Genomic DNA, 13,669 nt, shown 5'->3' on the forward strand with positions numbered 1-13,669 from the left:
TCTTCATTCTTAATGCTTGCCCCATGCAATCACTAGTCCACTTTCTGTCTCTGTAGATTTATCTTTTCTGGACAGTTCATATAAATGGAGTCATTACAACATGTGATCTTTTGTGACTGGTTTCTTTCACACTTAAAATATTTTTGAGGTTCATCCACATTGTAGCATTATCAGTACTTTGTTCATTTTCATTGCTTAATAGTATTCCATCGCATGGGCAAGACTCATTTTATTCATTTACCAGTTGGTGGATATTTGGGTTGCTTCCAATTTTGGGCCATTGTGAATAAAGCTGCTATGGAAATTGGCATACAAATCTTCATGTGGATGTGTTTTTTCCTGGACAGATACCTAGGAGTGGAATTCCTAAGTCATAAGGTGAATCTATGTTCAGTATTTTTAAGAAGCTGCCAAACTGTTTTCCACCATTCCCACTAGTAATGTGCAAGCACCCCCATTTCTCCACAATCTCACTGATACTTGGTTTTATTCTTTTGTTTTAATTTGTGTTTCTCTATAGCCAAGGAAGTGACTACATCAGCACATATTTATTAACTACTTGGATGTTACCTTTTATGGAGTGTTTGTACAAAACCCTTCGCCCATTTTTCCATTGGCTTGTCTTAGTTTATATCTTCTTGGTAGGTCTTTTATGGTTGTATGTAATGCAAGCCTCTTTTCCATTTTGTAGCTTGTCTTTTCATTCTTGTAAAGGTGTCTTTCGATGAACAGAGCATCTTAAGTCAATTTTACCAGCTTTTTCTTTTATAGTCAAAGTGTTAATGATCTGTTTAGGAAATCTTCACTTACCCCAAGTTCATGAAGATATTATGCTTTATTTTAAAGCATTATAGTTTTATATTTTAGATTATTTACAATCTATTTGGTATTTTTGTTTACTGAGTGAAGTAGCAGTCAAGATTCATTTGATTTTCCATTATTGTTTTCAATAATTTTTCAACAGAATTTATTGAAAAGGCTATCCTTTCCTTCACTCCACTGCAGTGTATCTGTCATCCATGAGGCGACTAAGTGTGGGTCTGTTTCTGGACTCTCAATTATATTTCATTGTCTATCTTCATGCTAATGTCACACTGTCTTAACTGCTATAGCAGCTTTATCGTAACTCTTTAAATCTGGTACCTAAGATTCCCAGGCTTGTTTTTCAAGATTGCCTTGGGTATTTCTGGCCTTGTGCATTTTATAACTTTTTAACCAACTTGTCAATTTCCACAAAATATCTGCTTGGATCACAGAGAATCTTTAAATCAACTGACACTTTTACAAAAGCAAATGTAATTCATTGACATGGTGTAATCTGCCATTTATTTAGGTCTTTTTTTCAGTGACAGAGTTTTAAGTACAGAGATCTTGCATTTAATATTCTTAGATATTTGACAGTTTTCAATATTGTCAAGGTATCCTTTTAAAATTTCATTTTGTTTATTGCAGTAAATGTACATATAGTTGTTTTTTACGTTGATAGTGCATCCAGCTGCTTTTCCAAATTCACTTATGATTTCTAAGTTTATTTGCAAATAACGGCATTTTTATTCCTTTCAGAATCTTATTTTTTTCTCAGTTTTGCTGGTTTCTTTGATCGACTAGGACCTCCGGTACAATGAGTAACAAGCGGTGACAGTGAGAATATTTGATTCATTCTTGATATCAATATAGTAGATTTTAAACAAAATTTCTTACTCTTCTTCTAAGTAAGTTCCACTAACAACAGTTTGAAATTCTCAGTAAAACTTAAAATGATCCCTTGTGCTAGGGTTGGTATGCAAGTTTCTTGGACCTTTGACACAGATACCAGTTATTTTTCTAATGAAAAAGCAGGTAAGGAATTAGAAAAAAGCAGAATTCTAAAAAGCCCCATGATAAGTCTACTAATGTGCGACATACTGAAAGGAACAACTAAAGAATCAAAATGCACTCTCTATGCCCTTAATGAACTTTTTGGTGAAAAATAAAGGAGCTGACTTTTTTCCCCTCTCACCATGAGCAAAAAACTTTTAATGTATGTGATCTTATTTAACCCTCCTAACAACGGTATGAAGTGGCCATTATTTCCATTCAACAGATAAGGTGATGGAGGCCTAGACAGGCTGAGTAATTTGTCTGAGGTAAGTGGTAAATGCTAAATGGTTTGGCTGATAAAGTGGCAACTGAGTATTATGCTGAGATGTATAATCTATATGTGCTGTAGAAGTTCTAGAAAACAGAAAACAGTCTGGCTAAACAGTCATGTAAGAATTATAGCTTGAGTGAAGTAAATTGAGTGCCTTGAGTGAAGAAAAGGATTTAAATTTTTGGTAAAAAATCAGAATTTCACAGTGGGAGAGCCATTATGAGTCAAGCAATAAGGCTCAAATGGTCATGGTCTCTATGTGCCAGCGTTCCAGGGTGTCTGTGGAGTAGGAGAGAAGGCGGGACAGGAGGTTTTGCAAAAAAAAAAAAAAAAAAAGTTTGATAAAAATGCTTTCTCTCACAAGACCTTCTGGATTTATTTAACCAGCTCCCCACCCCATCCCCTAATTACCTAGCCTTCTTCCACACTGTGCATAGATCAGCTATAATCAGTATTTAGTGAATGCCTACTATGTGTAAGGTATAGTATAAAAAGATGGACCTGTATGTTTGTTCATATTGTTTGAAAAAACAAATGTAGGCATACACATAAATAACCAAATAGTCCTATAAGGTTTGTCATTAAAAAAAAGCCCCTCCCACAACTCTCTTTTCAAAAACATTTTTTCCTTCTTTCAGCAGATTATTTTATTTTGATATCACTACATAAGCTACTTCTTGACTTTTAATTTTTAGGTTTTATCCGTTGATTTCCCACTGTAGAGATGAGGATTCAGAAAACTTTTCTACCTCATCTCCACAATACCATATCCTCTCCCAATATAATTACGTTATAATTTTGACTGGATTATTATTTACTATTAACACTGTCATGCCATTCAACCACTGGTCATAGTTTACCTTATCTTTCCTATACAACATTTTACTTTCCTGGAGTTAATAACTGCATTTTTTGTTTGATTTCAGTGTTAGATAAGTTTTTGCTTAGAAACAGTATCATCACTGACTGAATCCCTCCACCCACTTGATTTCAGCCACAGGGCAGTGGACAGTTCTATTTGAGCTCAGATTCGTCTCCTGCTCTTCCAGTGTTCTGCTTCAGGGTGTTCTCTGACACTGAAGGGACCCATGTGGCCCTAGCGCAAGATGCAACTTAGTACTTCAGGAGGTAATGCCCTGGCGGCAGCTCAACCAGGGAGGACTGAGGGTCTGGATAAATGCTCCAGCCACTTGTCTTTCAGGAGACGATTGGGGGAACTATTATGGAGCCTCTTAGAAGACCTGGTGGAATCCTACTTTCACTGTCTACACAGCAATGACCTCAATAATGCACCTTTATGTTGACCATTCCCCTTCTCCATTTCAGTATCACAAGTCCCTCACTCTGACTTTTTGGAGTGCGGAAGATGCATCAGGTAGTTCATAAGTTTAAACTTTCTGAAAGAGTCTCTCTGGAGCTTCTGATCTGCTTCACTATGTTCTGTATGCCTGGTGTGGTGCCATCCTTGGATATCTCATCACCACTGTCTGGGGACTTCCTTCATCTCTCTCTTATGCTGAAGCCCAGTCTTTGTACCTTATGTCTTCATTTTGTTTGGTTTATGCCCTTATTTTTATGACGCACATCTTCTAGTAGCTTCTTGAGAAAGACCATATGAGACATAAAGTTTGTGGGACCTCATGCAAATAAAAATGTCCTCATTTTACCCTTAGGTTTGATTAATAGTTTATTTGGATCCAGAATTTTAGGTTGGAAATTTTTCAGACTTTTGAAGGCATTGCTTCCGTTCAAATTTGAAGCTATTCTGATTCTTATTACTTGGTATTTGACTTGTTCCTTTTCTTCAGAAACACAACAGATCTTCTCTTTGACCCCAATATCCCTGAAATTTCATAATGATGTGCTTTGGCATGGATTTTTTTCCCATCCATTGTGTTCTTTCGATCTAGAATCCGAAGTTCTTTAGTACTGGAACTATTTCTTGTAATACTCTACTGATTCCCTGTTTTCTGTTCTTTTTGGAACTGTGGGAGAATGGATATTGGGCTTCCGGGGCTGTTAATACTCTTAACTTTTCTCCAATATTTAAATTTCTTTTTGTTTCATTTTCTGAGAAATTTCTTTAACTTCATACTCTAAATCATCTCCTGAATTATTCAGCTGTGCTATATTTTTTCTAATAGCTCTGTTTTTTGAAAGCTTCTTTTTTTAGTGTCATACTCTTGACTCAGAGTTGCAACATCTTTCCAAAGATATTTTTTCTATTGACATTTTCTTCATCTTGCATAGTCTGTTTCCTTTAAGTGCTTTTTCCCCAACTGTTTTCTCTCTTTCATGTTAGAGGCCTTCCTCAGATGTTTTCTAACTCCTGGTTGTTTAATCGTTTTTAATTGCACGAGGCTAAAAGACTAACTGCAGGCTCTGGATGCATGCATGGGTAGTGGGCACATAGCTATGATTATCACTGCAGAGTTACCTAGCTGAGCAGCTTAGAGAGAACACCTCTGATGGCAGGATTTGTTTAGGTCTTTCCACTTGCACTGGCCAGATGGCACAGAAAGACTTCCAATATTGTTAGGATGGGAAGATCTGGCTGCCAGAATTCAGTGAGAGAAGGAGGATACCAGTCTTTGTATACAGAAGGTAAATACTTCCTGTTTTGAGTATGGTCCCCTGCCATGTGTTGTATCCAGTGTCCTTCATTCCAGAGGCCCCATTTAACAGACCCCCAAAAACAGCGACACACTTACCAAAATCATATGTGCATTTGTAAAGGACAATACTTTATATTTCATTTGCATAACCTTTTATTGTTTGCATATTGCATAGTGAAAAGAATAGAGTCACAAGACTCATGGTGTGGCTCAACCATCAACTTGCTGTGTGAATTGGGTAGTCTTGTAACCTTGTTAACCCCTTATCTTCTCATCTGAAAAGTGGAGATGGTGATAATACCAAAGACTGAATGAAAAAAACTGTCTTCCTCTCAAGTAATTTCTCAAAATGAATCTATAGTTCGCTGTTGCCAACCCCCTGTTCATCATCCCAACAGTAACTGTTTTCAATAAATGCATTAAGACAACAGGTACCAATGTGAACCTTTAATTTTGAATACTAACAATAGCAGAAAGGAAGAAAACTCAAGAATGGCCCTATCCTTTCTTATTTTTAGAATACTGGTTTTTATAGTACTTATTTATACTATCCCATCAGGAATTAAACTTCATTTAAAGATTTTTTTTTTCTTAAACCTACTCCACATGAATACCTACATATGTGAAAAACCCAAGAATACATGTGTAGTTGCTTTACAGTTTCCCCTATGGTATAGTATAAGTAAAATACATATCATGGGCAGTTAAATACTTCCCCCCCAACATTAGGGATGGTAATATATATGAAGATTAATTTCTTATGTATTATCCCTAATGTAAAAAAAATCACAGGTATATTATACTGCTTGTCAAGAATACATACACACGGTAGTCACATCTAGACATACACACTCCTTCTAATAATATTTCAACCATCATCAATACCTTCTGTATGACCCCCTACAACTATTTGTAGTTGAAAAAACAAAACTCCCTTTTAAGGCAATTCTGGATGATATTATATTACAAAATACTTGAGTTAAATAAAACTGCATGTATGTACTGAACCTCCAAACACACTGCCTTTAACCCCTCAAAGTACTAGTCTTAAAAGGTAAACAAAATTTTTATACATTATAAAAAAATTAAGCTGCTCTGCAACCCTCCTTTACTAAAAGTTAGATACATTACACCACTCCAGCAAGAGATTAATAAATAAGGATTAAATATTCTATTTTACAAAAACATACAGAATGGCCAATGTAAAAGTGAAAGGCTTATCTGATAATTTCTTTATCGAATTATGTTCATTAAGAAGGAATAAAACATGGTATAAAATGAGAAAACTGTCACTAAATTTCTCTCTCTCAAGATAATCACATGAGTTGTTATCTAAAAATATCATGGCACCCTTGTTACAAACATTATTTTTTTTTTAAAAGACCGTGTCTCCTGGAACTAGAGGACTATTTGTCTCATAGCTTTTATTAAGCAAACTTGATATAACCACCACACAGTGGCAAGAGATAGAATAGCTGTTTCCAGCTACAGAAAATATTGAATTTTACCTTAAAGTACACATCACTTGAGTTACCACCCATGACAATTAAAGCAAATAAGTGTAGTCTGTACTGAATTTCCTTAAGATTTTTTTGCTTTCAATGGAATGTATTCACTTTCCTGTCATTTGAGACCAGTTTCTGTCGCTTAGTAACTATTTTCATGTCCAGCCAAGATGTAAAGATTGCTGTGTGCAGTAGGATTTTCCGTTGGCCTACTTTCCAAAACGACAACTCTGCAATTAAACCAAAACAAAAGTCTTGTTAAAGAGTAAAAACAGAGGTTTCATCTTCAAATACGAACATCAAACCAGGAAAGAATATCACTGTTCACATTCACATAAGATTATACAGTGATCATAGGTGCTCGGTCCAATTCAGCTTTACATTTTATAGCATAAAAACAAAACTGAATAAGAATCGATGAATTTATGAATATAAAATATTGAAAGCATTTCAGGATAGTCTCATTCTAACTAAAACCAAATTTGCTTACTTGTATATGCCAACAACAGGTATAACAAAGCTTTAGAATATACACTAAAAAGAAGGGGATGGAAGAAGGGCTGAGAGACTAAAATAGGATCCTAAGAGACACCCATTCACAATGTTCTTCAAGGTATTTGAAAATAAATAGTTTAAAAAAGTATGAAATAAGGCCATCTCCCTTGTCACTGGAACAAGGGCAGGGAAAGAGTTCCATCAAGGGACCAATAGGAAGAAAAAAACAATCAAGTGTCATATCATAGGATTGACACTGTGGGGAAGACAGGTTTGAGAACAAAATAAAAAAATAATATACACAGGCAGAGAAAAAAGTCTAGAAGGGGAAATGGGGAGGGGGGAAGTTGCAAATACACTTTATAATTTTCTAGTGTATGAATTTCCTACAACTGGCATATTATTACTTTTGAAATGAAAACAACAAAAAAGTAATATGTACTTAAATTATGCATTACAGAAAAGTAGGTGAAAATAAAATTACCTATAATTCAACTGTGCAATTTACCATTATTAATATTCCGACAAACTTAGCTTTTTTTCTCCTAGACACTAATCCCTGTATTTAAACAGTACCAATTTTTAAAATTACTTTAAAAATTAAGACAAAACAAAAACTTTGGTTAAGATATGTATATCTTAAAATCAAGGAGATGCTCAAGTAAGAAGATAACCAGAACAAGGCAATGGTCTAAAAAAAAGTAGTGGCAGAGAATGGAGAAACAACACAGGCAAAGAAGGGAATAGCTGAAGGAGAAAATTCCGGGGGAGGGGGTGGAACGATAACAAGTAACTATGAGGAATGGCTTCTAATGTGTACCCTCTATCAAGCAGACTTCTCTCCTACTATGTCTCACTAAAGTGCTGTCTGCGCCAGGATCACTGGAGGACCCACAATTCTCTTGTCAGCCCTTCCTGGAGAAGCAAGAGCCTCCCATTCCAGAGTCATTTACCAGGTGGTCCTCAAAGTCCTTCTTTTTTGAAGGACTAGTTAGTTGGTGGCCATGCTCTATGGGCTTACCTTTTTTTCTCACTGAGGTAGATGCCATTTTCCAAAAACCATCTTTCCCCTCACAAAAACCTCTTAAAATTTTTTCTGGAGTCATAATTCCATCCCCACCCCTTTCCTTAAGTGTGTAATATTTAAGCAATGATTCTGTGATAGACCGAACTTGGAAGATCAGAGGTTCTCAATCCTTGCCTCAGGACTAATGCACACCACTATGGCCAATTTTGCTGCAGTAACTACTTTTGGTGGCAAAATAGGGAGAATGGGTATTTTATTCACTATAGAGGTAGACAAGATAGACTTGAAGAACAAAAGCTATAAATTTTTTTTCATAAGATAGCACAGTTTTGGAACTTATCTTTCATTTTGACCACAGAGACCACATAATTCCTTCTAATTTAGAATGACCTCAGAAACCGAGTCAAATATTTTTTGATATAAAAGTAAATGTAAGGAGGTGCATATTCTGTTGGATTTATATAGTAATAGTTAATAGAAGTTAACATGCCAGGAAGAAATGACAAAAACCAAGGAGCCTGAACTACATCATGGTACTACAGACATAAAAACCTACATTAACATATTTCATCTTAGCTGAGTGTAACTATCTCTACAATCATGATCCTCACACTGACAAAAGATTGCTTTATTGGCTAATTAAATAAAACATTGCACTCTCTCTCTCAATAAAGATATTGGGACATTTCTGTAAGTTCCTGAGCCCTTTGAGAATTTTGTTTGACACACACACACAAATAAACGAACAAACCAAACAAGAACAAACACGTGGATACAGAATGGCTACCATGGGGAAGAGCTGGGGGCAGAGGGAGAGTGAAATAGGTAAAGGGGATTCACTGTATGGTGATGGAAGGAAACTGAACTTTTGGTGGTGAGCACACTGTAGGGTATACAGAAGTAGAAATAAAATGTTGTACACATGAAACTAGTATGTTATAAACAAATGTTACTTCAATAAAATAAATAAGTAGATAAATAAAAAAAGTTTTGTTTGAAACACAGTCAGAGGTTGACAATATAATTAAAAATACAATCGTTAAAACTTCTTTGGTAATAAAATAACCAAACTATTACCTGTCTGATCCTAATAAGCGGAAAACTCTTGTTTCATCTGAAATTTCCTGGGTAACCTATGAAAAAGGATACTTATCAGTAACACTTTAGTTCCCATATTATTTAAATAATAATTTAAAAGTCACTTCGAGTAATTATTAAACAGAATGATAATTTTTGATAGACTTAATTCCTCAAATGAAAGAAATTTATTAAGTTTTTTTTGACTGCTTACTAGTAGAAACAAACCAACATTTACGGAGCATCTGGTATGGGCCAGGCACTTTCCTTAGAAGAATTCTTTGTGATATGTATTATCATTCCCACAATATTAAAGATAAAACTAAGACACAGAGAAGTTAAGTAACTTGCTTAGGTCATATGACTGTAGACCCGAGATTTGAATACAGGTCAGCTGGACGGCACTGCCCTACTCTTTCTTTTCTATCACATCCCACGGCCCACCTCATTTCAGCAGAGCAGCAGACAGTCCCATGCACCAATGTTTTACATCTGTGTACCTGTGGCATTCCTCCACTCTGTCTTCTCCAAAGCTAGAGAAGGTACTCAGCCATGCACAGGTACTATTCTAAAGTGTGGATGTTTATACCCCTGGGGGTAACCCTTAACTAACAAGGAGAGCAGCTGGTATATAAATACACCAGCCTCCCCACATTTAAATGAGTCAATTCTGAGGTGTGTTCCACACTGTTCCTCAGTGGTCCTTAAGGGGTTAAGCCCTGGTTGTCCATAGTGGGAACCAGTTTACTAATCTGCTCTTTACTGGCATTCTGCCCCTCTCCATCTTACATTCCTCACTCTAGCACTTGTTTTCTGGGATCTACTCCCAAATAAACTACCTGCAGTTGAGTCCTTGTCTTAGGATCAGCTTTTGGAGGAACCCAAACTATGACAGTGTGGATATTAAATAAGTATCTGTCTGATATTAATGTAAGTAATAAGTAATAGTCTGATATTAATGAGTTTGCCGTCTAACTGAGAAGATGCAATCATAAACCCGAATGAGAAAATAAATTTGGTGCTATCCTAAGTGGAGGTGATTTTCAGAGTATTAAGTTCAGAATGTTCCAATCATTGTGGACTAGAGTGGCTGAAATGTTACTTTATGAATATTACAGCCAGGCCCAAGTCAAAGAATGAGAACATAAGCAGAAAGAAATAGGTAAGCAAGATGACTTAAAAATAGGGAGCAGAATCCGTACTTGATACGGTAAATACCAAGTATCTTCTATAGATCTCTAACCACAGTAGTGACACAATGAAAACAGCACCTAAGGACAATCTTTTGCAGCAGGTGGGACTGTAGGCTTCATTAAATGCAAGGGCCTGGGGACACTTAGTGACACGGTCAGTGACTAAAACTGACATATTCAAAGACAGATAATGTCATTTTCTCTGGGAAGCATTCTAATTCCACATTCATAGAAATGGTGGAAACAGTTATATGTAAACAACAGTGTAAAGGTAACTCAAATAGAAGATTTTAAGCTTCAAAGTAAGTCCACAAATGAGGCCCTGGTGTATAAGAATTACACAGGCCCTCACACAAATGAGAAATGTCTCTGTTAGTACTATCTAAATTATTAGGATTCATCTCTCAAGATGGGAGCCCAAGTCTCAGCTACATGAAATGTATCCTGATTATCTCAGTAGAAGTGATTTTTGGAGACCCTTCACATCCAGGCTCTGTCACTTAACTAGCTCTGTGACTCTGGGCAAGTTACTTAACCACTCTGTGCCTGTAAAAATGGGTATATGAATAGTACCTAACCTTACTGGATTACCTTGAATAGTACCTAAACCCCACTATGTTACTAGCCTTAAGTAAGTTAATAATTGTAAAGTGCCAAGAACAAAGACACATAAAGGTTTGACACTTAGTAATAGTGTCTTGCATGTAGTTGATACTCAGTAAATACTTACTGATGAGTTAATTTTCTTAGTTCTGTGATCCAAAACATGCTAATTTAGCATTTTAAATATAACATTAAAAAATAAGTTGCATATTTATAGATTACGGAAAAAGCTTATTAAATTTAGAAACGTTTAGTAAGCTTAGAAACCATATTTGTAAATTACAAATAAGAGGACTGAAATTGTGTAAAGTCATGTTGGACAATTCCTTGTGGCTACTGAGAATTATACAATAAATACAAAACTGAACATTTGAAGGGAAAATCCTGGCAATTTTGTTCTACCAGTTCATAGCATTAAAGGCACTGTGAGCTGAAAGAAAATGCATAAAATGAATGTTTCAATATTTAAAATTATTAGTGGGAATCACAGGAGGTAATCTGAGATGCCTTACCTCATCTGATTTGAAACTTTTACCCTGCATTCCATGTTTCCAGAAAGCCAGCACACTGTCTTGAAGGCATACTAAAAAAGATAAGGGAGAAGGGAACTAAAATAAAGCAGAGTAGTGCATTATACATCTTCCTTAGCAGTTTTTAATAAATGATGATGTAAGGCTATTCAAGTACGTGGTGCATAATTCCACTGTCTAGACCATTAGTTCCCAACATTTTTGTGGCTAAGTCATGTTGAAGCTCAAATAATTTATTGAGGCAGGGTCATGCAAGTTTTCAAAGATACATATAACAGGCATTTATTTAACAACGGGCTAACTTCTGATGAGCTAGATATCAGCATATTAACTTTTCTTTTATACAGTATCTATTATCTCAGGTAAATAAAATAATAAAAACATATAATTGGGTTTTTGGATTAAAACATGGTTATTTAAATACTGTCGTATATTTAAAAGTAGCTATTAAGGAAGCATCTTTTATTTATGCTCACATTTTCCCTATTACTAAATTATTAAAAATAAACCTGTCTCATAATCCCGAATTTAACAGCACACTGAATATTTATGATCTGTGAGCCAATTCTGATTCAGAGGGGCTCTCACTTACAGCACTCTGCTGCTGCCCCGGCCCTCTAAGGCCTCCAGAGACCCTGGGCCTTTGCCTTGGTCCTGTAGGCCCCAATGCCCCAAGATGGTTCACAGATTTAAGTCAAACTTGCCCACCTTCCTGACGGCTTTAGGTTCAGGAACGAACATGACCCCAAAGTGTGGCCACCCCACGACATGCCATGTCACCTCCTACTCCCCAGCCACTCCCACGACCCCCTGGGGTGGCCTGAAGGTCTTGGAGGGAAACCTGTTCTTGCTGCGCCTTGTCCAATTCTGTGTCCTGTTTGGTGCTAAGCACAGGCCTGGGCCCATGGAGGGACACATATGGGATCATTTAGTGAGTGGTTTAGAAACAGAGTGGCAGGACCCCCAATTTGGGGCCCAGAGTTGGGTAGAGAAGGGCCTCTGGGTCCTTCCTGGCAGGAGGCTGAGTCATTAAAGCAGTGAAGGAGAGAAAGAGAGAGGGAGAGAACCCATTTGATTGTTGGAGAGTTAGCCATAAACCCTATACCAGTAAAGGTGACAGGAGAAAGTGACTAAAATTTATTATATTTCTTACTAGAATATTGATCCTGTAAAAAGTTAATGTAAGAATGTCCTGGAAACATAATTTAGCTCAATAAAATCAAAGTATTTTACAATAACAAAACATACAAGTTTCACTAACCATGAAGTAAAACCCAGTTACTGATTTTATTTTTAAAAGGCGATTTAAAGGGACTCTTTTTACACAGGTGGGTCCTTGTAGTTATTTCAAGGTTCACTGGAAAGGAGAGATGGTAGCCTCAGAAGAACAACTTTTACGTAACAACTAATATTCCCTAAAAAATGGGGCACGTAGGAAAAAGCTGAGGTAGGGACTAGAGTGTTTCAGTTAAAATCAAGAGAATCTAAAGATCTGTATGTTGGAATCTCTACTGAAAATATTAAAACTCAGAAACTGGCATGCAATATCTAGCATATAAAGCAGTAAAAGAAGAAACTAGTTCCAAAATTCCTTTTGTCGTGGTATCTAAAGAAAGGTTAGGTTTTCTGCTTGAATACGTTAAAATTTCCAATCAAAACCAAATTACTTCTATGTAAGATGTTTACTCAGAGGGATGAATGTATTTTGCGACAGGTCAAAACTCCATTTGAGAAGCCATTAAAATATTAAAAAAATAAACAGAAAACTTTCTAAATAATGAGAAACAACATTTTTAAAATTGTATACAATTGTAAAATACAGATTTTTTTTTTTATGGCCCAAATGAAAATTGCCAACTTTGTTTTAACTGTTTTTGACTTATGGTAGAATCATATCATAAATTGTTCAAAATGTTTCCAGCCACAATATTTTTTTCATAAGTTCTATCACCCCTGAGGAAAATACTTACTGATATATAACCAATGAGGATGCAAATAAAATATAATTTTTACTATAAAACCAATGAGTATTACAGAGTAAAATACTCATTGAGACAAGGAAGCAAATTAAAATGGCACAGTAGTTTTCAGGTCCTGTGGGAAACTAGTTATTTATAGACCTAAAAGCAAAAAACCATCAACACACTTCAACCAGAATCTTATACGGCAAAGAATTACAGCATACCTAACACTGTTAATCACAACACACAAATACCTTCATGACTGGGAAAGAATTAGACGAAGTATAACTCACTTGACGCAGCAAAGGAAACAATGAACAGAAACTTAAGAAATGATTTCATGTTTTAAATATTCAAGAAACAACAATAAAAGATTCATTATGGTCCAGATCTGCACGGTCCCATATGATAGCAACTAGCCACATGTGGCTATTTACATCAAATTTTAAACTAATTAAAATTATAAAAATTAAAATAAAAATGTAGCACTAACCATGTTTCAAGTACTTAACAGGTGTGGTTAATGACTACT

General features: G+C 35.8%; 1 protein-coding gene across 1 annotated transcript in view; it reads right to left on the minus strand.

Annotated features, from left to right (window-relative positions):
- Positions 1 to 5,178: 5,178 nt before the first annotated feature.
- Positions 5,179 to 13,669, minus strand: part of MAP4K5 (mitogen-activated protein kinase kinase kinase kinase 5) — a 112,795-nt gene continuing 104,304 nt past the window's right edge. The window contains exons 31-33 of the mRNA XM_031453706.2: positions 11,159 to 11,229; positions 8,851 to 8,906; positions 5,179 to 6,481 (exon numbers count right to left, since the gene is read on the minus strand). Of these exons, the coding sequence (XP_031309566.1) occupies positions 6,394 to 6,481; positions 8,851 to 8,906; positions 11,159 to 11,229 (215 nt within the window). The 3' untranslated portion in view covers positions 5,179 to 6,393. The remainder of the gene's footprint in view (positions 6,482 to 8,850; positions 8,907 to 11,158; positions 11,230 to 13,669) is intronic.

This window comes from Camelus dromedarius, chromosome 5, assembly GCF_036321535.1.
Source record: "Camelus dromedarius isolate mCamDro1 chromosome 5, mCamDro1.pat, whole genome shotgun sequence".
Taxonomy (NCBI): domain Eukaryota; kingdom Metazoa; phylum Chordata; class Mammalia; order Artiodactyla; family Camelidae; genus Camelus; species Camelus dromedarius.